Source organism: Simochromis diagramma, unplaced genomic scaffold, assembly GCF_900408965.1.
Source record: "Simochromis diagramma unplaced genomic scaffold, fSimDia1.1 OVJJ01000321.1, whole genome shotgun sequence".
In the NCBI taxonomy this organism is placed as follows: Eukaryota; Metazoa; Chordata; class Actinopteri; order Cichliformes; family Cichlidae; genus Simochromis; species Simochromis diagramma.
Window position 1 is genome coordinate 9,761,989 of NW_024386772.1, and position 26,945 is coordinate 9,788,933.

A 26,945-nucleotide genomic window follows, 5' to 3' on the forward strand; every position below is an offset into this window, starting at 1 on the left:
AAGATGAAAAACAAGATGTAGATGATTTAAAATGGATTTTATTCATCTGGTTAAGTTGCCAAAGAAGTCAGTTAAGTCCGTTTATGGAATGAACATTTATAGTGTGCTGGCACAGATCCAAAAACAAGGGAAAGAAAACCAATGTTATGACAACTTCTATGAAATGACTACATGACTTATAACCTAAACCAAAAAAAAGAAAGAAAAACTAAAGGAAAAAAAAAGGATAACCTGAAACTAAACATCAAATGCACCGTCTAAATTAAAGCAAATAAATACACTTCTCAATGATAAGGGGATTTCTAGGGGTGAAATTGCACTGAATCAAGAAAAGAAAAAAAATAAAAGGCTGTTAACTACCAAATACTAGTTTTAACAAACACATAAATACAAAAGTCCACCAATTCCATTTGCACTACTCCTCACACACAAATTTATCATTTATTTCCTAATCACTGTTTAACATTATTTTATATCAGTAATGGAATCTCATTCAAAAACACATATCTTGCAGGCAGTGGTTTGAGAGAGAGAGAGAAGAGAGAGAGAGAGAGAGAGAGAGAGAGAGAGAGAGAGAGAGAGAGAGAGAGAGAGAGAGAGAGAGAGAGAGAGAGAGAGAGAGAGAGCGCTGAACCGCAATAGCTGTTGACGGGACAACTAAAAAAAAAAAAAAAGAGAGGGCTAATTCGCCACAGGTTTTTGTAGTGATATTGACCTCATAACAAGCAATTCCAAGGTCTTAGAAGTGTGGACATAAGCAAAAAAAGAAAAAAAGCAGTTCGGCATTTTACATTCCTCCAGTTGCACATGGAGTCTCTAGAGACTGTGGGGTAGATGAGGGCTGTTACAGTCCGGAATGATCCTTCATCAAGAAAACCTACTGTTTATATGCCAAGACACATAAACAGGGAAATAAAATAATAGGAAACAGACTCATAGTGACCTAAAGGATTTATTCATCCCAAGACAAACTGTTTCAAATTCTATTCATTCTCATTCACTCATTCGCAACTCAAACATACATCTCACTTATACTTTGCAGCAGGCTAGCTTATTCATAGCTTACAAAGGTCAACTTTTTACAAATCATTGTCAAAAAAAAAAAAAAATCAAATTAATTAGCATTCAGTATATATTAAATTATCATTGATTATCATTCTCACAAAGAGCTGTATCCAAGATAAACATGATAAAGCCCTCCTTCATGTTTCCAGGTTTATTTTTCAAGATAAGCTCAAATAACATTTCAATTCATCACGTGTTGAAAATGAAAAAAGCGAGCTACTAGGGAAAAAGTCACATGAATTTCATTTTTCTTTTAGTTCTCAAAGAGTGAATAATTTTGTCCAGCAAAAACATGGCAAATGGTATAAAAAAAACATCCAGATGTCTACAGCTGAGAGATTGAATGGAGTTCACAAACTATGTGGCACAAGCATTTCCTAGGTCTGGAAGTCCACTGACAATGACAGCAGTCACTACCAGTGCAGAAGGACCATTCACTATAATAGATTCAAACAGTGAAAACACCCCTGAATGGAATGAATGGTTAGTGTGTGCCCTACATTCATTGGGAGCAGTGTTATCTGCTATTAATTTTCAGCTGAAGTCTCCAATCAAAACTGAGACCTTAGACTTGTTTCAGCAGAGTGGAAAGAGTGAGCCCTAGAAGTAGAAAAGGCAAATGCAAGCAGAACTGAGATGGGTGGGAACTACTCGTGCCCCAAGTACTGTTTTGCAGGCAAAGGCAGTGTGGTTGTCCTCTCTTTTTCTTACCTTAGAGTCGCAAAAATGACTCGGGCATGGCAGGGTAAGGCAAGGCATGGGGGTGGGGGGGGGGGGGGGGGGGGGAGTTGTTATCCTGAATCAGTTGCATTATTTTACAATCTAGGTAGACCAGATAAAGCCAGAGATAAACTATTCTAAGCACATTGGCTGCATGAGTAGGTGCTTGGCCCATTCTCTTGGCATGTAGTGTTGACTGGATTATCCTTAGGCTCCACATGGATAGCTGTCCAAAGTCAGTCAATCTGTTTTCTGTTATTCTAACTGAATAACAATCTCAACTGCCACACTGGCCAAAATCAAGGGAAATGAAAAGTCAAGTTGGGAATGGATTCCCTGAAAAGCACCTCTACCTTTATTGGATAAGTCTTTATTTGGGAGTGCCAAACTTTTTGGGAGTTCCTGGGCGCTTTTGCCAAAAATGGCCAGGGATGGTGAAAGCGTCAACACTCATGGACATGGTTTTGGACGGGATGACGGTGAACTGCTTGCGGTCTGAGCTGTACTTGTAAATGGACTCAACCATATCAAGTGTGATGACTCGCGGGCCAATGCCAGTTAGCCGTGCCATCTCGTCGGTTTCAGGGTTCATGGTATAAACCGCTCTGAATTGGCAGCTGGAATCTCTGAAGAGGATAAGAAAGTGATTGGCTGTGCTTTTCTCCATTTCCTGAAAAGAGAGATATAGAGAAAAGAATAAGTATATGGACCTAATCAACTTGGGGAGGACATTAGGTTTGATGCATGCAGGTTGTGTGATGATAATACCAACTTATTTTTACATGCTACATCCTCCTTAGGGCATTCATTACAACAGCTGGTAGTCATATTACACAAAGGTTTTGCCGCCACAACTTTACTTGCCACCTCAAACATATTGTTTTGCATGTTTTACCTCCATCTTCAATTTGTTTTGTCTTTTCACAAAATGATCTGTGCATCACTGCATGTTGAATTGTTGACAAATAGGTCGTGGCAGCAGTCACATTGTGAGATGGTCATTTTAAATTTCTGATACTATCAGAATTTTTCCCAGACAGCCTTTTGGTTGGAAGTCTATTACAACAGCCATCTTTTAACATAGTATCACCATTTGGAAGCCACAAGTTAAGAAATCACTATAGTTCTTTCATGTTGAGCAGCTTTTGTCTGGGACAACCCAAAAGCAAAAATGTATAAACCTGGCTTTAAGTGCGTTACATGACCTAATTAGGGTGTAGCTTTTTGTTGGACTCTGACACAGCGGGATGGTTTACCTCTACAATCTTGTTTTTCTGTGGTTCATTGACCTTCCCAGCCAGGCAGCAACGAGTGATAGCATTATGGATGATGAATTTGTTGGACTTAAAGCTAGGCTCCTTGTACAGCTTTGGTCCTGCAAGACACAACATTTCCAAATGCTATAAAGCAAACAAAACTTGCAGCATTCATTTTTACAATTTTTTGTGTGGAAATTATGACTGACCTGTATATTCTGGGATAGAAGCGGGGGAGGAAATAGCGGAGCCAGTCTCCCAGTCCTTCTCTCCATTCTGAACACCAATTCGCCCTGGGGACCTTCCCCGTGATCGGGCAGGAGAGTGTGAACGACTAGAGAGATAACAGAGGAAGCATTTTTTACATTTTGAGGCTTTATTTTTCATTTGTACCTGATAACACAGACTACACTGCATCTATAGTGGGTGTCAATGACACAAGAACACCCACTTATTAAATATTTTAAACTTTAACCCTCTGGGTTCCAAGGTTAAATTGACTGTTTTTCAGTACTTTTGATTTTACCTTAATATTTCAACTTTAAAAACTATTGACCTTGCCTTATTTGATATCATTCTTTTCAGCACAACCTCACATGTCTAAATCTACAGTCATTTTTTTTCCATTTTGACTTACTGTATTAACACAAATGATCTAAAAATCACAGAAAAATAATAAAATCAGAGTAGGTAAAATTTTTACTGTGAAAGCAAAAAACATGTTTAACAAATCATTTTCATAACTTGAAATGCAAACAGAAATTGTACATTTAAAAAAAAAAAATGTACAAATTTTGCAAACAGCAAAGCTATATGCAACTATTTACCTAAAAATGCATGCAATACCTCAGGTGTTTTTTGTAAAACCATTTAAAACTATTTCTAAAAATAAAATTACAGAACAATAAGGTGCCATACAAATTATTTGTGAAATTAAAAAAAACTACAAAAGAGAGGCGCATATCACAGGGATAATACCTGCAGACCTGTCAACATTCCTCCTGTTTTCCACCTTGGAGACAGCACTTACATTTCAATCTACCTTTCGTGGCTTTTGGCTAGCAGATGTGACATTCAACGGTGCACTCATTATTTTGACACACAAAACAATGACTACACACCAACTACACTCCAAACACGCTAAACGTCACAAATTTCTCAACTATCAAAACTCGCTATCGATATCACACTCTCTCTTGCTCACTCGCTACCATCGCTCCTAAAAACTTCTCCTCTTCCTTAACAACCTAATGTCACGTGTTGCAATATGATTTTTCGATTGCGGTTTTCTTCTCGCACTAAATAGTATTCAGAAGAAAACAAACAAACAAACAAACAAACAAACAAACAAAAAAAACACTTTTTTTTTTTACTTGGCCTATCAACACAATTTAAAAACTGGTATATAGTTTGGAGTGGAGACTTTAAACACAGGCTAAATTTCAATGTTTCAGGCTGAATTCTGTGCTTCCCACTTTTTAAGCATTTAAAAAAAGAAAAAAGAAAATACATCAAGTCATTATCAATTTGCAGGTTACCTGGGTGACTTCCTGACAGTCATACCGCCAGGGTCATTAGCCATGGAGGACAGGTTCATGGATGAATGGGAGTATACCTTGTTGAGCTTAGTGCCTACAAGTAGGAAATATTGTACATGTGAGCATAGGAAGAGAGAATACTAAAAGCCGGGAATTTTACTGGTTAAAGTCAGAAGTACTTACCCATGAAACCTTTGACAGGACTCTGAGAGAGCACAGAGTCATCTCTGAACATAGTCTTAGGTCTCTGCTTCTTGACACCACGCACTGTAGTGGGTTTCTGCTTCAGAACCTTGTCCAAGTCTTCCATGATCTTCAATTGCTGTCTCCTCTCATATTCCTGCTTAGTGAAGTCTCCTCTACGTTGAGGAGTGCCTTCTGCTGGTGGGGTTTTGGGAGGAGTGCCTGGGGTCTGTGGTCTGTCCTCATTTTTACTGCCCCAGCCTTCAATGATCATCCACTGGGGCTTGCTAAAAATGAAGTGTAAGACCTTTAATGTGTAACGCCACATTATGAAATGCAACAAGACTGAATTATGGGATTAATGATAGCAACAATTCGAGTCATAAAACACAGAACAATAAATTATTAAATCCAAATTATGTGCACCCTTTGGCTGCTTAAAATAAAAAATTGATTAAGTTAAAGATATTCAGAAACTGGTCTCACTTTGATTCTTTTTCTTTTTCCTGCTCAAGTTTTCGTCTTTTCATCTCTTCTGTTCTCTTCTGCTGTTTTTCAAGAAAAGCTGCTTTTCGCTGAGCCATTTCATCCTCCGGTCGATCTTTGTCATCCTAATAATAAAAAGGGATGAATGCACACCAATTATAGCACACTTTCTATGCAGATATATACTGTGAAAATATGTGTCAGCCACCAACCTTGAAAAAGAAACCAACTGCTGCTTTATTCTCTGCCTCTGTGAGGTCACTCATTGAGTCAGAGAGAGCATCAGGCACTTGGTCATCCTCCTCACCATCTCCTCCCAAGGCAGACAGTGAGATCTCTATCAGGCTACTGCGTTTGCCATTCAACATCCCTGCAGGTGCATCACTCTCAAAAGAACATTCAGATGGAGCACCAGAGCTGTAGCCCCCTCCTGCAACCCCTTCCTTTCTAGTCAATGGACCATGATTGGACCCGACCTCAAGGTCCATACTAAATATACTTTGTCCATCATTGGAGCCTACTTCTGACAGGCCGTCATCTGCACCAGGACCTGGAATTGGGGTAGAAGCTGGTATTGGGGTCAGTGTAGTTGTTGGCACAGGAGTTGGTCCTAATGAGCGCAGCTCATCTAGGCTACCGGAGTCACCAATGGAGAATGAGGATGAAGTCTGTACTTGAGATTGCCAGGGATTTACACGACGAAGATGGGGGATGCGGTCTACATTTGTAGGTGGGGTAAGAACCCTCGACAGGGAGGGGACTTTAGTGTCTGATGGACGACTGTGTTTTGGGCTTTTAGGAGGTACAGACTGGGCTCTTCGATGTACATGAGGAGATTTAGGAGAAGTGGTGTGGTTTGTGATTTTGCGTGATGGAGACGGAGAAGAGGAGGCCGAATTTAAATCTCGAGTAGTTTCTCGTGACAGGCGTGCAGGAGGAGGGGCTGAGGTGGAGGTTTTAGGGCTGGCTGGAATAACCCAAGACTTGTTATTGGAAGGTGACGGTTTTTTCTTCATTAGCTGATTTTGCTGCTCAGTCAGTCGCTGCATGTCACTTTGCAGGGAGCTAAGAGCTGCAGTTAGCTTGGACACTGCGTTGTTATAGTCCCCTAAAGGAGCAACCACTTTGTCAGTAGGTGTCCCATGGTGCTTCTCTCCTGGTGTACCTGCCTTTTCTTTGACCTGCTTGTTGAGCGCAAGTCCTCTTTTAACATTACCCTCATCTTCCACTGTGGGGTGCTCTTCATCTTGTTCCTGTTGATCTTCCAATTCGATTCGTGCTAGCCGCTCTTCAAGTGTCAAGCGAGAGAGGTCTTCTTCTGTGAATGAGGTACTGACCTGGCCATCTTCTCCTTTCCCCTCACCTTCATCCTCACGGTGCTCTTTCTTTAACTGCAGAAAGGCACTCTTTCCTAGTCTCTGCCTATGCTTTGCAAAAATGGCCTCAATGCGTTTCTTCTGAGCTTCGATGGCTTTGCGCTTTTCTTCAAGCCGAACCCCCAACTCCGACATCTCATTATTCAGCTGTGGGCTCTTGCTGGGGCTTTCTTCAGACTTCTGTGCCCATGTGGTCATCTGAGGAGAATCACTAGATTTTGGAGACTCAGTAATCTGTTTCTTTTTCCGTTCTGCAAAACTGGTCATCTTCACACCACTGTCAGGAACCTCCTTACCAGCTCTAATAGCAGCACCACCTGCAGCACCGGGTGTTGATGGAGTGGACTGAGCTTTAGGCATGTCTTCTGATGCATCTGAATCCACACTACCGTCTCTCAAAACTGAGTCATCATCTCGTGAACATTCAGAAGTGTTTCTAGTGCGAGTGGATTCACTGGACTCTCCTGTTGGCCGATACATCATTCCTGAGCGGGTTGGTGCAGAGGAGCTGATTGGTGGTAAATTGCCATTATAGCGAGAACTAGCAGGATCATCAGGAGAGTGGAGGTAGAAGCCGTCAGGAGCACCATCAGGGTGTAAACGAGGCTCCATTTTGCTTTCATTGTGAATAATCTGAAGAGCCTCTTCAATTGTAGGCAGCTCTCCTGTTTCACTTGTCCCGAGGTCATTCTCCTCTGCCAACTTAGGAACAGTGGGAGTCTGGGTGGCCCAGGATGCTCTCTGTGGACCATTAGGTCCTGAAGGTTTGCTAAGCAAATGACTGATGTCTTCGGGAGGGGTGTAGGGCACCCTTGCCATATTTTGACCAGCTGGGTTCAGCTGATCTGAGCTCACAGAGCGGGTTATTACAGGGTTGCCCATCACAATGTCTACGTCGCTGTCTAGCCCAAAAGGAATGCTGAAGGATACTGCGGACAATGGCCGGCTTAAAAAAAAAACAAAAAAAAACACCCAACAACAAACAAAACAAAAAAAGAAAACACAAGCATGAGCACATTAAAAAAAATAAAAAATAACATGCTTAAATCAGTCCAGAATATGCTAGTCCTACCTCAGAGGTTTCTTGCTCCATGTCTTTCCAGCTCCTTCTATATGAGACATTGAGGTAGACTGAGTCAAAGATCCTGAGTACAATGGGACATACACAGACATGTAAAGGCATGCAAACAACACCGGGGTGCAAAAAAAATGGAACACAGAAATTAAAGGGAAAACATTTACAAAAAGTTTCGAATGTCTATCCAAATAAGAAAACAAGACTATCAAACAGCACAAAACACAACTAAAAGACAAACATGGATTGAAGGAAATAAGTGAACCACACTGTAAAATGCTTATGTAGCTAAATGTAATGATGGCTGACCATAGTCTTCATCTTACCTGATGCAGAAGAGGAAATCGGGAGGAAAGGCTTCTTGAATATAGAGGGGGAGGTACTGAAAACAAAAATACTTCACTTAAATGACGGTATTGTCTAAATAATACATTGCCCTTAGTCTACTACAACAGCAAAATCACACCCAGAAAGCTTCTGTACCTGTTATCACTCAAGCTGCTTGGTGTTACTGGTGTAGATTCGCCTGACAAAAGAAAAGCCACAAACAGACTTTTTAAAATATATCAATTATATATGATATATATGAAATATATGTTCGTGTTAAACAATATTTAGAAAGGACCGCAAATCAGTGAGACTTACTTAACGTATCTATTGGCTGCACAAATTCTGGTCTTTGTACTTCAAACCAGCTAAGCAGTTCTGCCAGGAAGCTCAGCAAGTTCATCTAAATCCCAGAAAATAAATCAAGCACTCAAAAGATAACACAGTATTTGCGTGAATATATTTTTTGTTCATCAGTGATCCAGACTGAAAGTACCTGAAGCTCCTGTGGTGTATAGAACATGTCCTCCAGTGCCAAGTGACAGCAGCTCTTTAGGCAGCTGTCACAAAATTCACGGATGAATTGCAGGTTGTACAAGCTATCTGCTACAGACATGGAATCCTTCATACAAACATCTAACAGAGAGATGAGAAAAAAAAAATTTAATTTTCACAAATGTTTCAGGTTCTAAAGGTCATTTTTGCAGCATTCTGTTAGAATGTTTGTTGGTACCTTCAAGTCTCAGAAGGCCAGGGCAATAGTAATGTATGACGGCAGCAACAGCACATCCACTGGACAGGTTTTTAACTTCATTCACTACTGGAAAAACTGGCTTTAGTTTGGACTGAATTTTATCCTTCCTATAGCGGAGCTAAAAAAAAAAAAAAAAAAAAGAAAGAAAGAAAAAAGACAAATCACACACAATGTTGAATGTAATTTTATAAATTTCACATATTAGTTCATGCCATCAAGTTTATCAAACATAGGTAAATGCTCCTAAGCAGACACACAGTGATACACAATAATAAAAAGTGATTACAAAATTAAAAGCAACAAATGAAATAAAGAAAGGTCATGCTAAACCGATGTGAAAAGGAGAGCACAAATGTGAACAAACTGAAGATGCAGAGAGAGTGACTGAACTGGAGCAGAAAGAAAGGGGTTTTTTTCTTCAGAAAAAGTGGGTCAAGTGAAGGTCTCAGGAGACAGAATGAAAGAAAGAGATTAGATCTCAGAAAGAGAGAAAATGTTTCAGGTACAGCTATAGTATACACACAAAACAGCCCACTGTGGCAGTGAACCAGTGGATTAGAAGCCTTTCTGTTACTCTCATAAACACTTACAGACATCTTTGCCCCACACTTGAGAAAAACTTGAAAATGGCAGTTTCAGATGATCAGTTAAAAAAAAGAAAAAAAGAAAAAAAAAGACTGCTATTCATGCACCACACGTCTCCACAAACAATGTCTTTAGAGCTATTGTCACAGCCCAAATCTATCACACTTATGCTGTTAAGTGCAATTTAATGCTTACTAGGATGTGATGCACAATGCATTCCCACATCACATTTGGGGAAGAAACAAACAAACCTGACCATCAGATATTTCCTGATAAATTTGATGAAGACACTGGAAGGATGGAGGGACAAGGGGAGGAAGCAGAGGAAAGGAGGGAACTTACAGGAACAAGTTTCCAGTACCAGCGAGTAGGACACTGTCAGATTGGGGCGGGGGAGAGACAGGAAATAGAAGGAAATGGAGAACAGGAGTACAGGGAGACATATTAAGCCAAGAGTGGAAGAACTAGAAAAACAAAGGGTTGTGACTACTTTATTTACTCGAAATGGCAAGACGGCCATCTTGAAAAAGCAATTCCCACCTTGTCCTTGTTTTAATATATCAACCAAGGCTTGTTAGGATTGATAGAGTAAGGAAGTAGGAATAGGAAGCAAAAGCAAAAATTAGCTTCTTTTATAATAATTTCTTTTGTCTCCAAAACAGGGTGAAAGTTTCTGAATACCAATGTAGCAGCTGGAAGGTTTTGTTCTGACTGGACAAAGCATGATATTTTTCATGTAAACTTTTTTTTATTGAACAAAAAGCTCTTATCAAATATGCAGAAGATGAGGCAAACCACTGAATTTAATCTATCAAAATTCAAATGTATTTTTATTATGTAACCTACACTGTTTGCACACTGGCAATATATTATTTCTATGATTTTACAGCATTTGTCTATCACAAATATACATTTTCTTGTGTTGTGCATTTTTTGTGTAAAACAAAAAAGTTCTTCCTTCCATTTCTTAGATACCCGTTTAACTTTCACCCACTGCAACTTAAAGGTTTGAGCAGAACACACGTAATTGTTCATTATAGAAGCTGAGCCCCACCAACTGATAATTCTGGATTAGTGCCACAAAAACCTGTCTAGCTACACCTGACTACACCTGATTTGCAACAGCAACTGACGTCATTAAAATTGCAAAAATTGCTGACTACACCCATGTATATACTCATTTATATACACCCTGTTCCCCCCAAAAAACCTAAACGAAACAGACCTGCCCTGACTGCATAATCCCATCAAGAATATCACGCATTTCTGGATAGAAATAACAATACAATAGCAGTGACAACACACTGAATATTTAATGCAGTACTCACTGATGGTTGAACAGGTTGGGGGTCTGTAATGGTCTCAGACAAGTCATTCTGGGCTCCTTCAGTACGTTCTCTCAGATTCTGGTTCAACTAATAGCATAATAACAAGAGAAAATCATTTCCACATTCTTTTGTACCGCGTGTTCACAAAGTCAGAAATAAGCATTAAAAAAAAAAAAGTTTAGAGAATTACAGTTCATTAGTCACCAGTTAATCTACTAACTTAGTGCTCATACAAATGTTGAACCAAGAACATCTTCTGAAAGAAAATTAGGTGTTTTTCTGAAAAAGACATTGTTTTCTTTGGCCTGTTCCTTACCTCATTAACCCAGTGAAGCAGAGCATCTTCCCAGCTGGCTGCTTTTCCCAGGAGCTCAGCAGAACTACATGTCTTCACCGCAGTCACTGTCTCCATGGCTCCCACAGCCATCAAGGCATCCATCACTGCCAGATGAGCACTCTTCACCAAATCACATGGGAAGGAAAAAAAAAAAAAAAGGAAGTGAAGAGCAATGACCCTGGGCAGCATCAATCAATTACAGTTAAGACAGTAATGTTGGATCCTTTTCTAGCATGGTCCTTACAGCAAAATACAATTGCTGCATCACTACCAGTATTTACATGAAACACCCTCCAGAGGTCACTAGAAGCCAGTTATGAGTCAGCAGAAACTAACAACAGCTCTCAACAAGTAAGCACACACACATCAGTAGATGTGGAAGACCTTTGGACTCATGTTTATACCCTCATTAAATCATTAAAGAGGCACTGGACCTGTAGCAGGTGAACACATGGTCTGCAAGATTGCCATTCCTTACCTGCTTTCCCTTTATTTGCCTTCTTTGAGCCATTTCCCTTTCTCTTTTGCACAGTGAAATAGTTCTGTATGACTCATGTGTGAGAGACTGCAGGACAAAATGATGTGTTGTAACTAGATCACCAGGAAGCGTAACAAAGAACACCATTCTCTTTAAGAAACAGGTGCTTGTGACCGAATGTATTTTTGACACACAAAATGGTTATAAAACCTTGATTTTCCCCACTCAAATACAATCAAGCAAAGAAGAAGAAGAAGAAGAAAGAAAACTTACTTAAATGTATTTAACAATCACAATTTGAAATTACCTACTTAGACAAGACCATTACAGAGCTCTGGTTAATAGATAAAACACATTAACAACTTTGCCTGTAAGACAGAACTTACAGGCAAAGCCTGTTAAAATGTTCCAGTAACATTATCAGCTCAGCTAGAGTGAAACCTTTAACTCTATAAACCTGTTAACTTATTAGACGTTGTGCTCTGTTTGTACTGTAGGGTACAAACACAGCAAAGCAAAGAGTACAACACTATCTTATAGTCAACCTTGTTACTGCTGCAAATTATAATATTTGAACAATTTTTAAATTTATGCAATTCCCACTATATTCATAATTGTTCAGAATATTAGTTCTACTTTGTTTATACAAATTGCTAATAAATTTGTTCAGTTTTAGAATGTGCCACTGTGGCCACCTTTCTCTTGCCCTTTCTCGTCATCTGAGTGAGTAATGCCAGCAGCACTCTCTTCCTGCTAGCTTCTCATATACAATAAGCTAAACACTTGTAAACAAATTGAAAACATGTATGAACCTTTTTTTAAAATTTATCTTGTTTATCTATATCCTTTTAAATTGCCTTTCAACAGTACAGTTGGGTGCCAATCTCTCCATTAATAGGTAACTGCAATAACAGGCTTGTTACAATAATTAAGTCAGGCTAGCAGAGAGGCAAAAGGCCGATTAAAACATACTGTGGGGCCATTCCTTCAAAATCTTGTCAACAATTTGGAGCTTAATATGTGCAAATCAGTGCCTGCCGCCTTTCACTACTTACAACTTCAGAGATTCTTTTCTTCTTAAACTCTTGTGTAGCCCCAGATGGGGGGCAGGGGCAGTCCAGCTGTGTGCATATCTGTGTACTGATCCCTGATGTAAAGTGCTGACCTGAACACATACAGTGCCTGGGCAGGCAGGCTGGGTGGGGTATGCCAGCAAAAGCTTGCCAGATAATATTGGTCAAAGCTCTCTGGATGTGCTGTAGTCTGTTTCTGTGAGCAGTGTGGCCCTGAGTGACCTGCTTGCCAACCACTGTTGCCAGCACTAGTGTTACTGCTTCTGTGTGTCCTGCCTAATACAGGGACTGTAGGGCTGAAACATCAAAGCAATAAATGTTCCTACAAAAACCAAAACGAATAGGGATTCAGAATATAATTACTTAGTACTGATCATTCCAACATTGTAAGAATTGGAAATAAATTGGTTATATTAACATGGTTTAACAGGATTCTGTAGTTCAAAATACAGATCCTTAGAAAATGTAATTTATTTATTTTTGTATGAATGAGTCAATGTGAGCCAAACATAAAAATGTCCACTGCGTTAAACATCAATTATCATCATCATCATGTAAGATTACATATTATACATTTTTTAATCATAAAATATTGGAATATTGATAAGCAATGGTTCACTTGTATTTTCCTAACAACCAGTAAATTTTGCCAGTAACTATTCTCTGCCATGAAAGCAAAATGATATAACATTTTTGCTTTTAGCCGCAAAGTGTGTAATCATAGGTTGGAGCTATTGCCACAGTGTGAAAAGAAGATGACTGAGAGAAAAAGAACAAATGCATGACAGAACTATTGAGAGTGGCTGACTCCGATGTTATGCCTACAGTAATTATTCAGAGGGTAAATCATGGAAAAAATGGGAGAATGAAAGGAGATAAAGGAGGGGGTGCTGCTAGTGGATTTCCCATTGCACACCCAGGAGAGCTCACTAAGCTAAATCACAAGTCTCCCTAATGAGAGGAGCAACTCAAACACACAGCACAGAGCCTGCCAGATCACCATAACAACCAACCAGCTGACCCATAATGCATCTCAGTACAAGCCTGACTGCAGCACTGCTCTCTGCTCCTGGCTTAGTCCTAGCTCTTAAAAAACAAAAAAACAAAAAACATCCATGCCCCTTAAACCAATGTGACACACAGACAAAAAATTAATAGGCCACAAATTAACCCAATCAACATGGAATTTTATGGGATTATTTGGAAACTCTGTTTGCATGTCTATATATGTAACTCAGATAAACAAAGAATGCAAAAGGCATCTTGTTAAGCATTATGTGAGATTATGATGAGGGAAAAATCTGATTACGTCTGAAATATGACTTAACCCCATTCCCTACCCTGCTTGGTGCCACCTGATGGGGAGAAAATTAGGGGATCAGGCAGGGCTGGGGCCCAGAAAGGGATTTTAGAAAGAGGTTATAGTATGAACATCCATATGTATATGAACTGTATACCTAAGCAAGTAGAGACAAGTGTAGAAAAGCTGCATAAAAAAGTCATTTTGTATACTGTAAACAAGTTTCATTACAACACATTAGTTATCATTCAACAGAAGCCCAAAGCAGAATAAATGTGCAAGATGATGGTTAGTGTTTCAGATAGTCTGCCACATCTAATTTCAGTTGAGCTCCTGAATGATGCTCACTTGACCAGAAAACCTGCCAGCACAGCACTATGATTTAAGACAAAGTGTCACTGCCATCCAAAACCAACAGGAGACCAGGAAGAGGTTTAGCAGCATTATAGCTACATGACTTACTTTAGCACTGTGGGAATCGACACAGTATCTATAGTAATATTACATATAGATTAGAATTAGAATCTATTGTTACAGAAACAAATTTAACCAATATGTTTCATATTGTGAGGTAGGTTAGGTGCCTGGTGAGTCAGTGGTCATCTCTGGCATGTCATGCGATAGTGGATGATTGCACTCAGTCTGCATGGCAGATTATCTCTAATCTTCAAAGATCTTTATCCCCAATCTGAGGAGTGATGGGGGCTGGGCAACCATCAGAAGTAGTGGACCAGAAGAACAGTTAGTAGTAGGACATATAATTCATTACACATAGGACACAAGTAATGGGGTGGAGGCGGCTGCAGGATTTGAACCCAATTCCAAGGAATTCTAAGTAGGTTTTTTTGTGTTACGATTCCTCCATCTAACATAGACACATTAATACTATCTCACCACTGGACTCTGGAGCAGTGAAGGGAAATCTAATGCTTCAGTTACCAAAACATGTTGGACAATTTTTCCAACTTCTTGAGAACAGTTTGGGAAAGGCCCCTTTATATTCCAGCATGACTGTTGCCAGTATACAAAGCAAAGTCCATAAAGGCATGGCCGGATGAGTTTGTTGTTGAATAACTTGACTGGGCCGTACAGACCTCAGCCTCAAACACCTTTGGGATGAATTAGAACATTGGCCAGACTCCCTCACCCAACAGCAGTGTCTGAGCTCACAAATGCTCCTCTGAATATTCTCACAAACAACTCAAAATCTTGTAGAAACCTTTCTAGAATAGTGAAACTTATTATAGCTGCAAATGGTTCCAACTCCATATTAATGTCTATGGATTTAAAATGGGATGAGAGAATAATTGATAACTTACAGTTCTGTATGCATTAGGTTAGCTTTTATCTTTAACCATCTGTTAGCTTTTTTGCCCTACTTTGATTAGGTCAGTGGCATTCTACTCCAGTCCTGATGCATGAACTCCAGCCAGCACCCAATGTGTCCTTACGACTTATGATGAACCTGCAACGCTGGATTTACACGATTAGCAAACACAATGATTAGCTAACAGCAGCAATAATATGAAGTTGTGCGATTTACCAATAACAGTGTAAAAAGTCATTAACAGTTGATGGCTTTGCAGAATAACAGGCACCAGTGTGCGGTCAACTACAAGCATGACTCTACATGCTTTTAAATGCATGTAGCATGTTATCTACCTTGTCTGACTCAAATATGTGAAGCTTTAATATACAGCAGTCCTGCAGCAGATTGCTGCTGCAAAGCCGTTTACTGGCCAAGACCCACAATGATGCCCCATCCTTCTATTGCTGCAGCATGACCCACTTTCATTGCTTGCCACACTGTAGCTGCAGTGCCAGTCAGTGGCAACAAGCCCAAAGAGAAGCCAAACAGCTACTGGAAAGCTCATACACTAAAGGAGCAAAACAGCAAATGCAGCATTAACAGTAACAGCCAAATAACAAATTTAGGATTTACAGTTAAGAGGTACCATTTCCTGACCTGGAAACCTCATTCAGAGCTAAGTTACATGGCAGGCAAGCTGAGACATTTGTATGCTCAGAAACTACAGCAACATGATACATGAAAGAGGCATGTCTCATTAGGCAGTTATTACTGGATTTATTAATCCCAGTAGAAATCATAACCGTAGCCATTATTACAGTGATTACAAGTGGAAAAAAATTGAATTTTAAGATTTTTGACATTAAATTATCATCATAATCATCAGAATGTGTGATGTCAGATCAGGGTACTGATATTGTTGCAGGTGATGTCAGAAAACCTGCAAAGAGCAAGCATGTTTATAAAAGAAAGTCCTTCACTAATCTGATATAACAACTATGTGATCTCAGAGTCGGTACAAGTGAAGGTGCATGTGACACTATTTATTCTTCCTTTTATTTCGTTAAAGCTTTCACCAGAGCACAAGTAGGAAAAATACTATATAAAAATAAACTAGCAAAGCCCCTTTAGAGGATGGTTCTGTTTTTACCATTATTCATCTTGTTTTGTATCTTTTATCTTTAAAAAACACTCTCTCGCTCCAAGTCAAGAAAAAGGCAGCATTCACATTAATTGGGTCAGATTTATAGGTGCATCTGTTCAACAATATGACATCTAAATTTGGATTTTTATCAGGTTCTACTCTTAATGAGGACTCAAATTCTCAGCAGTATTGCTGAGAAAAACAAAACAAAACAATGCATAAGCCCATTTCAAGCAAAAACCTGAGGTTCTCATTACAACTGTGCCATCAGCAGGGAAGTACCTGCTCCTTTGGCCAGCAAACAGGAACAGTGAAGCAACCAGCATTCACCTAACATAACACCATTTTCCTTACTAATCCTTGGAGAGTCCCTGCTTAGCTTTCAAAAACAGCCTGTGTGTACGTAAACCAAGATGGCTGGGGAATTTTCATTGTATACCATTCCATGAGAAGGATAGTAATCTGTAAAAAGGGAAGACTACTTTAAATTTGAAAGTTGTTGTGCCAGCTGGGGCAGAAAAGAAATGCATATTACCTTAAATAAAAATATTTCCCTTTATTTCAGCCTGTAGTTTTAGCAAAAACATATTAGCCAGCTGCAGTTTTTTTTATCCACATTGAAGAACACATGACTATATTATGTTTGAACAAGAACTAAGCAAGCAGGAAGAAAGAAAGCGAGAAGGAAATCTATTGTTAAGAGCTAAGAGGATAAACCTGTTTCTCTTGATTTGACTCACACAGCCAACCCAGAGAATTCTCTTAACACACAACAGCTAATGTTTCATCAAAATTGTTAAGCTATTATTCTGATCTGAACCATCTATTGTATCTAGATCATCTCTCTCACACACACACCCTTAAAGTAAAGTGGTTATTCCTCATGTGACCATGACTGCTCTTGTCCTAGCAGCTGGATCCACTCATCCTCTGGGATGAGCTTGGGGAGTGGGGGAAGGGCTGAATGAGTAGGGGGTCTTTTTGATGCCCTTTAATCCCTAGAATCAAAGCATAAACATGGCCCTATATCAGAAACCAAGCGAACTTGAACCTATTTGCTTTCCTACAGAGTTCTGCATAGCAGAGAATCTGGTCTAACGAGAAGAATCCCAAGGATAATAGACAAAAGCATTTCACCCTCCCCATCACCCAGACAGTTTCATCATTTTACCATTTTGATGGGTTTATGTCGGAGGTCAGCATCAGTCACTGTTGTGTCCTGGTCTTTGGCAACGACGCCTCTCTGAGTTAGAAGCTGCAGCAGGGTGGCGTTATCTTTTGGCTGAGCCTCAGTTGCAGTACTACCCAGTAATATGTTGTAGGTGCGACAGTAGAGCTCTGATGACTGCAGGAGGTGTGTTACTGGAGGTTTAAGGTGCTCCTGTTCATACTGGTCACAGTAGAAAGGGTCACGCAGCTCTGCAGGGACATTTTCTACAGAGAGAGGAAAAAAAAGACACAAATGGTTAAAAAAAAAAAAAAAAAAAAAGTTTCTAGTAGTGGTTCTATTACAGACATGTGTGCAACAGTATTGCCAGAGCATACACAACTATACCAGACCAGACATAACAGATCTAACAGTGAAACCAAGGGGCAAAGTGTGCTAGTGACATGTCAGTCACACAGTAAACCATACACTAACATTTAAGCCTATGATCTTATCAGGAATGAGTTTACTGAGGTTTACAAGCAAGGGAGGTAAAGAAGTCTATGAGAGACTTCTTTACAAACTGACTTCAATTTGTTACCCCATGAGGAATCAGAATCAGAATACTTTATTAATCCCCTTTATTGAGGGGAAATTATTTTGGTTACAGTGCTCCAGTAACAGTAACAAAGACAGACAATACACTAGGCAAGAAAGAGCACAATATATACAATATATACATGCATATATATATATATATATACACATATAAGTCTCTCATTGATAAGTAGCTGACTAAGAAAGAAGAGCATGTGCAAAAAGGGTGTAGCTATTGCAGTATACAGTGTGTTAAGTGGATGAGTTGTACAGAGAGATGACCACAGGCAGGAATGATTTCTTGTGTCGTTCAGTGGTGCTTTTTGGTAATCTCAGTCTCTCACTGAACATGCTCCTGTGACTGACCAGCATGTCATGGAGTGGGTGGGAGGTATTATCAAACATTGTCTTTATCTTGGACAACATCCGCCTCTCCGACACCACCTTAAGGGAGTCCAGCTCCATCCCCACAACGTTACTGGCCATACGTATCAGTTTATTGAGTCTGTTGGCATCTGTGACCCTCAGCTTGCTCCCCCAGCATGCAACGGTGTAGAGGATCGCACTGGCCCCAACAGACTCGTAGAAAATCCTTAGCATTGTCCAGCAGATGTTGAAGGACCTCAGTCACCTCAAAAAAATAGAGACGATTTTGGCCCTTCCTGTAAAGTGCTGTGGTGTTTTTAGCCCAGTCCAGTTTATTGTCAATGTGTACTCCAAGGTATTTATAGTCATCCACAATGTCAACATTGACCCCCTAGATTGAAACAGGGGTCAAGTGTTTCCTGGTAATGGTACTATATTAAATAATGCAGGTTTGAGGCATTTCTGCACTGGTTTTACGGTTTTTAAAACTAGAAACTACATCTATTTTTCAGTCTATAAAGTCCAAAGCGAGATGTCCGTGTGATTTGCCTTGTACAACTATAAACCAGGAATAAACATGTTTAAAGTATGTGTATAGACAATGTTTATGTTCACAACAAGTGTACGGGGATATTGTTTTGTCTTGTTCAACATTCAGTCACTTCAAAGGAGCTTGCAAAGAAAAGCGTCTGGACTTCTTTAAGTTGCTTGAAGACGTTTCACCTCTCATCCGAGAAGCTTCTTCAGTTCTAAGGTCAAATGGTGGGGAGTCCCAGATTTAAACCCAGTGGGAGTATCCCCCCAAAGAGGGACAAAAGGACCCCCTGATGATCCTCTAATCACCTGAGCCAAGGTGTGAAACTGGGTGTCGGTCCCAATCAGCCAGGGTTTCGGGTGAGCTCATTGTGAAACCTGGCCCCACCTTATCAGCAACAAGCAACTTAAAGAAGTCCAGACGCTTTTCTTTGCAAGCTCCTTGGACTACGATGACCTGGATGACTGAGAACCTTCACAGACATTCAGTCGCTTCAACATTTTGTTCTGTTTGTTTTTCACTTACCAAAATTAGCATCAAATTTAATACCACAATGGACCCTGGATGTACCTTGCTCAGCACACAAGATAGCCATCACTAGATAAGAATGTAGTCACATTTATATACTGCTTTTCTACCCTTACTGACCACTCAAAACACTTTAACCACAAGCTACATTTAAGCATGCACTCATAAAGTGTATTATTCTATACACTTTAAGCACTTTATCTCCCTCTTATCCCAGTCCAATTTAGAATAACCAATTAACCCAACATGCACATGTTTGGATTTTGGTAGGAAGCCAGAGTACCCAGAGGAGACCCACGCAGGCACAAGGAGAACAAACATGTAAACTCCCCACAGAAAGGCCCCAACCAGGGTTCAAACCAGGGATCTTTTTTGCGACAGTGCTAACCACACGACCACTGTGCTGCCCATAAAACCCACCGGCTATACCCTCTCACCCAATGTGAAAATAAAGACTAAATATGATGACAACAGCAAAAAACACAAAAATCTGAGCCTTCAACACTAGTGCACAAATGACTTTGTTATCATGATCTGTCTTTTATACGTTTACCCTAAAAACACAAACTTGACACACACCCTTTGAAACTGGTTTCTCTGCAGCAAACCTAACAGCCAGTTTCTGTGTGCAACCATAAACAAACATGTGACTTGCCGTTTCAAAGGCCCTTGGGCAAAAAAGTTGACTTGCTTAAACGCAAGCAGTATGTCTGCAAAAAGAAAGGAAAAAAACTTGTGTTTGTGTGTGTGTTTGAGAGCCTTAGACTATATATAACAGAAGAACAAAGGGATCATTACAAGGGAGGTGTCACTAAACTGCTGTATCATTATATAATCATGTAATGGATCCATTGACATCAGCTGTCGAAACAAAAGCCGCCTCCTTTAATCAATGCCCTGTTCCCTTTGTCTCACCCTATGATGACTATAGTTGCCACACAATATGATCAGTCATGCCACATGGTTCATGCTGTTGTAAATACTCTCAGGTGCCAAAACTGGAGTGCCTACTTTAGTGCTGTAAAAACAAATCATCTTGGGTCACATAGGTGCATTGTATATGTAAAAGAAAAAAAATTCCACTGTAATGTGTAAAAGACAAAAAGGTAAACCAGAAAAAAATTAGCCCAGAAGGCAAAGTAGGATGCAAATGCCACAACTGAGTGAGATAGGAAAGATTGATAAAAGAATGATTTCCCTATGACACAGTCTGTCCATGAATGATCACTTTGTGTGACACATATCAGAAACAAAGTGGCTAGAAAACTGAGGCTTCAAATTCTTATACAGGTCCCCAAAACTATGCACATGCACAGCAAAAATAGCAACAATTATTTAGTAAATCACACACCCGATTTAAAAACTAAAAGTAATACAAGGTAACAAAAAGCATGACGAACTGGAATACTTGTAACCAAGCCTTGCATTGTGATGCCGCAATTATATTCATCAATGCCCTGCCAGGGGAATATTTAGATTAAAAGCATGTGCTTGTTTTGTTTGCATAAGCAGGAGCAACTACCTCTGTCACTTTTATAGTTCATGGGGTCAATGCTTATCTACTGGTTTGAGTAAAAAGGTAAAAGTCAAATGTGTGCAAAGCTTCTAAACACATCATCATAGACGGTAAGCTAGAGGAACGCTTGTTAGGAAGAGCCAGTCAAGCAATTTGTGATTTTGACTGCGATTCTTCAGCGGGTCTGTGCTTTTGTTAACCCAAATGTCTTAGATACCAACCTGGGACTAAAGAATACAATGAAAACAGTGTTACAAACTTAAAGATCACAGCACTATTTTAGTGACGAGTATTTATTTTTTCTTAAGTAAATCAGGCCAAGCTATTAAAACATGCAGTAAGATGTATAGAACTTGCTAATGTGGTTGAAAGTCAGTTCAGCTGTGTTAGATATCATCTGTACTGACCTGTATCGTTTGATAGCCTGCTGATAACAGGAACCACATGTCCCTCTACCTCACTGACTATTTGAGCTAGCATGCTGGTCATTTCACAGCCATGCTCACTTGTCCTACAGTAATCACACACCAAACAATACAAACTCTCCACCTCACTTGCTAGGTGGAAATCGAAACTGATTTAAACCAAGCGAAGAAATCCACAATCCACCAATTGTCACTTTACACTGGGGTGTAAGCTTTAGCACAATGAATGTCAACCTGCTGGATATGACTATCTAAACGTCCAGGTTTCTCATGGGAGCCTTTCTGGAACTCTAAGAGAGATTTATTTTAAAAATTTCTCCATGTAATCTTTAGGCAGTAAATGAAAGCCAATCAAAATTACAATTCCTGTATCTTAACTCAGCATTATATGTGTTATAATAATGAAAGCGGTTTTAACTTTTAAATCTTTCATTGAAAATTATACAATAACATCTTCATCATGTGGTGAAGAATCAAACAGGCGATTATATGCTCTCATTTTTAGAACAAAGCAGGTACTGTTTTGCTGCCCCAAAACCAAGCAGTGGTGAGAGGGGCCGTGGTAGCATTCTACCCCACACGTGACCCCTCGTTCTGTGTAAAATGCTAATGCCACTACCTTATCTGAGCTTTATTATTTATTATTGCCATCTACAACAAAGATCTTATCATTAACCCTTTCTTAAATAATACTGTACTATTTGATCACTATTGTAAAAAGGGTACTTTCTGCACTATACATCAAGCACCACATCATCACCAGTAGCTCCCTCTACCAGGCCTGTATATCCTATCACATGGGCAACACCTTGCTATAGCACAAGCTTAAACTGCATTAAATGGCAAGTGTACAGCGAAGTACATTTTAAAGAGAGAAAGTCTTAATAATATTTTGAGGTGTTTTGGCATTTAACAGTATATTGCCATGAAAGGTTAACATATAGTGAACAGGAATCCCAACCATTTAAGTAAACATTAAAAGCAAGCCAACATCCTCCTCAGGTCCTTCTCCCTTGCTGACTCACCATGGTCACAATGATTGGAAAAGGATGAGTAATCAGTGAAACAGGATTTCAGTATGGTCCAGCAACTTTGTAGCTATGTGAAGGTAACATGCTACTGTAATAGTAAGAGTGGGTCAAAGTGTGAGGTGGTTTGGTTTTATAGCTATGAAAAGAAAACATAGGATGACTCCAACAAGAGATTGTTGGACATAAAAGACAATATTTAAGCAGCGACATAGTCTGTTTCCCTGTTATTCAGATATGGAAAACAAACACAGATAATTCACGTTGGCAATGATTAGAAGGAAACCTGAATAACAGAATGCATAAATGTCATGCCCTTGGACTTGTCACTATAAGATTAAGTATTTCTTAAGCCTCAGCAGGTAAATCAAGTTTCTTGTCCCATTCCAGCTTGAGTCATACTCAGATCTGGAAACTCATTTCTCATGACAGCTTCAAGAACTTCAAGGGTAAATAATTAATTACATTCATGCCTAACTTTTTTTTTTTTTTTTTTTTTTTTTAAACCCTGCATGGAAAATATTAGACATAAATAAGTCAATGCATTTAAAAAAAAAAAAAAAAAGATCCCAAGACTTTCATACATTAAACACCCTCGCATGTATATTTAGTATGCAAGCATGTACACATATATACAATATAGATATAGTTAAAGTGTACTATACAGGAAGGAAAACAACATTTTATCTCGTCCATTAACCTCTTAACACCCACAAGAAAACTACTTAGAGAACAGGTTGGATTGCTTTTTAGCCACATTCTAAACATGTTTCAGAAAATACACATTATATTTTAGATATTTACCTTTCAAATCAACACTCACAGGCATTTTTCCCTACAAGTCTTCTATTACAAAATTTCCATTTTGGTATGAAATAGGAGAAAGTTCTATGTAAAGACGTGGCAACCTAATCAAATCACCAGTAATGATGGATATTAAAAAATAAATGCTGATAGCCAAATGTCCCTAGGTAGAGCAGAGCGTATTGAAAAGATACTGTGTAGCTACTGTGAGTTGTCCATTACTAGAATGAGGAGTTACAGCCTACAGGCTCCTTCCTTGTTAAAACATAAGGTCCATGTTTCCTTGGTTAAAGGAGACAGCGAAATCATCATGGTAGCCCAATATTTCAACATGTAAAAAAGCATTTTAACTGGGAAGTGAAAAACAGCGCTGACCACTGAGACAATGTGTTGCACATTACAAGACTGAAGTCTTGAAATCTTGAAAAATCTTGACTGAAGACAGTGAACTTAACCGTAGGGGTTTGCTTGTGGCAAAAGTGAAACTATCTTGTAGGAAACTTTATTGTTTAAATTGTGCTGCCATGCTTGAAACATTTGTTATGCAAACACAAATATTTCAGTCCATCCATATCATTGCCGCTGATGCTGATTTTATTCTAGATTTTTTATTTTATTTTATCTCAATAAGTGGTTATTGGTTTCCTTAATTAGTTAAACATTAGCTTTTTAGCAAATAATCTAACTAAATATGAAATGCAATGTAAACACTACTTTGTTATCCATGTCAAATTCCATTTTGGAGAGACTGGAATTAAAAATGCCACCCATTGTTATCTATAGACTAACTGACCTAAAAAGGCTCATGACCAGATGACTGTCTGGCTCCTGCTGGGCTCTGTGTTGTCCTAATGAGCTAGGTTTCTAGTAAGGGACAAGATGATGTCACCCAGCTTTACAAAAGAAATTACCATCAGCAGGGCTATTGAACTCGATCAAGAGAAAACCTCCACATCATAACAGTGTTTGTCCTTACATTCCTGCAGCTTGGTATGGAGTGACTTTGACCATAGGGTGTGGTTGAGGTGCTTAACAGAGTACACATGAGCTGCAGCCCAGAGTCCTAAACCTGGGACCTGCCTGAAATTATGAAACAAACAACTCATGTTGCTAAAGTTAAATGAAGTTCTCCTCACACCTATTTCAGGATAAAATAAGTAATGCCTGTATTTAAAAAAAAAAAAAAAAAAAAAAAAAAAAAAAAAAATACACTGTAACATCAAAAGGTCCAAGAATGTATGATCCTTGTATTAGTATAGTAATATGTTTGTCTTTTGTTTTTTATAACCACATTATGTCATTATGTGTAGTCTACTTTTGAAAAAATAAAGCAATCAAGGCTTTTTCTTTACAAGGCTCATCGGATGTCTGCTTCAGAAGGTCTAATCTTCACCAGTGAGTGCTCAAACAAAGAGCCACGCTATCACCTCAGGGTCAAAGCTGACGAGATGCCTCAAGAAAATGAGACAAAACAAATTCTTATGATAGGCTACGTGTTAAGTACAGAAAACATGTTTTGGTTATGTTGTGGGTGTGCGTTTTGCGCTACAAAGCTTCTCCCAGTTGCTTCTTGAAATTTGCTGACTAAGGACACGGAAAGAAACCCCCTGATAATAAGGCACAAGAGCACTGGTAGTCTATTCTCTGAGCGCACAATGAGCTACGGTCTGCTTTTGATCCAAATAACATGAAGCAGTAACCAGCGTTTACTGTGGGTACTGCGGGCTGTCACCATCACTAGGAGAAAGAAAGATACTGGAAAAACATACGCCCCGTGTGCCCTGTCTGTGTAACCGGATTAAAAACATCCCCAGCAGCTAGCCTGCAATTTCTGACTGAAGCCTGGTGGCTGGAAATGCGACAGAATGGGCTAGCGTGATAAGGCCTACAGGAGGAGGCCGTTTCTGTGACACACATACCTCCAAATGTGCCCACCCATTGAGTGAGAACAAATGACATGTGTCAGTGTCAAAAACGCATACGATGCATTGCTCCTCTGCTCATATGCGCCTCTTTGTGCTGAAAATCGCTGAACTACACACACTGCAGTTCCCCTACATGCATACCGGTTTTCGCTACACTGTTAGACACAATATAAACACATTGTTGGACAACAAATGGTCTTAACACAACCTTTACGCATAACATTCAGGCCTGCCGTGTGAACTAAAACCTACCTGTGCTGCCGTAGGACTTTGCCAGCAGCCATCCGACACTTGCGCATATTTTTGATTTAGTGCAGTCATACAAATCCAATGATTTTATGTCTGGGACCACAAAAGTCTTCCTCATGGTAGGGGAGTCCACCATAGCGAGTCTGTAAAAATGGGAAGCGGTGATGGGGGGGAAAAAGGATACAGTATAAAAATATTCAAGCGATCATTCTTGGAGCAGACGATTCCATACGACCGGGGCTGGGAATACGGATGTGGTTCAGGGTTTTGCAGGGAAATATCCGCTCCGAAGCTACTTCCAAATCAAACTAAGGTCCTTTTGTCGGAGGTTTCGAAGACGAAGTCCTGGCTTAATTTTGCCTTAACACCAACTAAAGCCCCGACCGGCTGGGCTACTATAAACCGGACTATTCCCCTCGTTTTTGCCCTTCTTCGTCCGCATTGCCGTGTTGTCAGCTCACTGTACGTACGTACGCTTTCGTCCCGCTGATGACGGACTACCAGGTGCTCCACAGTGGAATCGCTCGTCCACTCCACCGTCCAATAGAAAATAAGCTTTAACAATATGGGCGGGACTTCAGTGTTTATGATACAGCAGGTAGAGGTGTGGCGGCGCTTTTGCTACAGGTGAATCTGCTCGCACACAAGTGGGTCGATGAAAGGACACCTTTGAGTGCGAAAGTCAAACAGCCAGTAACCTTCGAAAAAACATGTAGATTAACTATAACTCATTAATTTAAAATATTTACAAATGTGAACATTAGAATCTAAAAGTACTGTCTTAAATTTTGAATTAGTACCATAACTCGACTGGTATCAGAAAAAAAACGTAGCCTACACAAACACACACATATAAAATGTACCTCTCTGAGCTGTACTCTATCTTCAGTTTCTGTATTGTCATCAATGTCTTGATTGTGACAATTTCTGTAAATATTTGGGGTTTTAACTTGTATGTATTTGACTGTATTAGTCATAAACTACAGCACGTGTATGATCTTGGTCAATATATCCACCACTGCAGTGGGCCAACTCTTGGCGTATTGCAGACAGAATGCAGAGAACATTATGGACTTTTAGCTGTTAATTAATCAAAATACGTTTTGCTAAATCTGCTCTGAACATACAGATCTATATATTATGCAGACAGATAGAAAACAAATATAGTAAACAATGAATCTAAGGTAGATGAAATTAGTAAAGGTATTTGTATTACTCTTTTACTTGTTCCCCTCAATTGTCCATTAACATGTGAAAGTAACGAAAACAATATTAAACTCAATGAAAAGCTATATTATGACCTCATTAAATAACCGTTCCCTTACAAAGAGCTACAGCAGTAGATACAGTATGGTGATGTTAACCTTATTACCTCTTTAAAACAACTGTCACACAAAGCACAAAGACTGGAACAGAGCAAACATACTGGCAGACTATGTAAGAAGTTTCTAAAATAAAAACAGGCATAATTCATTCTGGAAAAAAGAAAAA

At 39.4% G+C, this 26,945-nt stretch overlaps 1 protein-coding gene across 3 annotated transcripts; it reads right to left on the reverse strand.

Moving 5' to 3' along the window:
• Positions 1-933: 933 nt before the first annotated feature.
• Positions 934-25,974, reverse strand: camsap3 (calmodulin regulated spectrin-associated protein family, member 3). Of its 3 annotated transcripts, none has more exons than XM_040039879.1 (18): positions 25,458-25,974; positions 17,506-17,768; positions 11,010-11,150; positions 10,694-10,780; positions 9,708-9,740; positions 8,760-8,898; positions 8,523-8,662; positions 8,345-8,429; positions 8,183-8,225; positions 8,026-8,081; positions 7,697-7,733; positions 5,461-7,570; positions 5,249-5,373; positions 4,763-5,049; positions 4,580-4,673; positions 3,251-3,375; positions 3,042-3,160; positions 934-2,455 (listed from the first exon to the last, which is right to left on the reverse strand). In XM_040039879.1, exons 1-18 carry the CDS (start codon positions 25,588-25,590, stop codon positions 2,156-2,158), a joined length of 4,317 nt encoding a protein of 1,438 aa, XP_039895813.1. In that variant the 5' UTR covers positions 25,591-25,974; the 3' UTR covers positions 934-2,155. The 3 variants fall into 3 exon arrangements, with proteins under 3 accessions (XP_039895813.1, XP_039895799.1, XP_039895806.1); XM_040039865.1 differs by having other exon boundaries at positions 7,697-7,769; XM_040039872.1 differs by lacking the exon at positions 9,708-9,740 and having other exon boundaries at positions 7,697-7,769.
• Between the last annotated feature and the right edge of the window lie 971 nt (positions 25,975-26,945).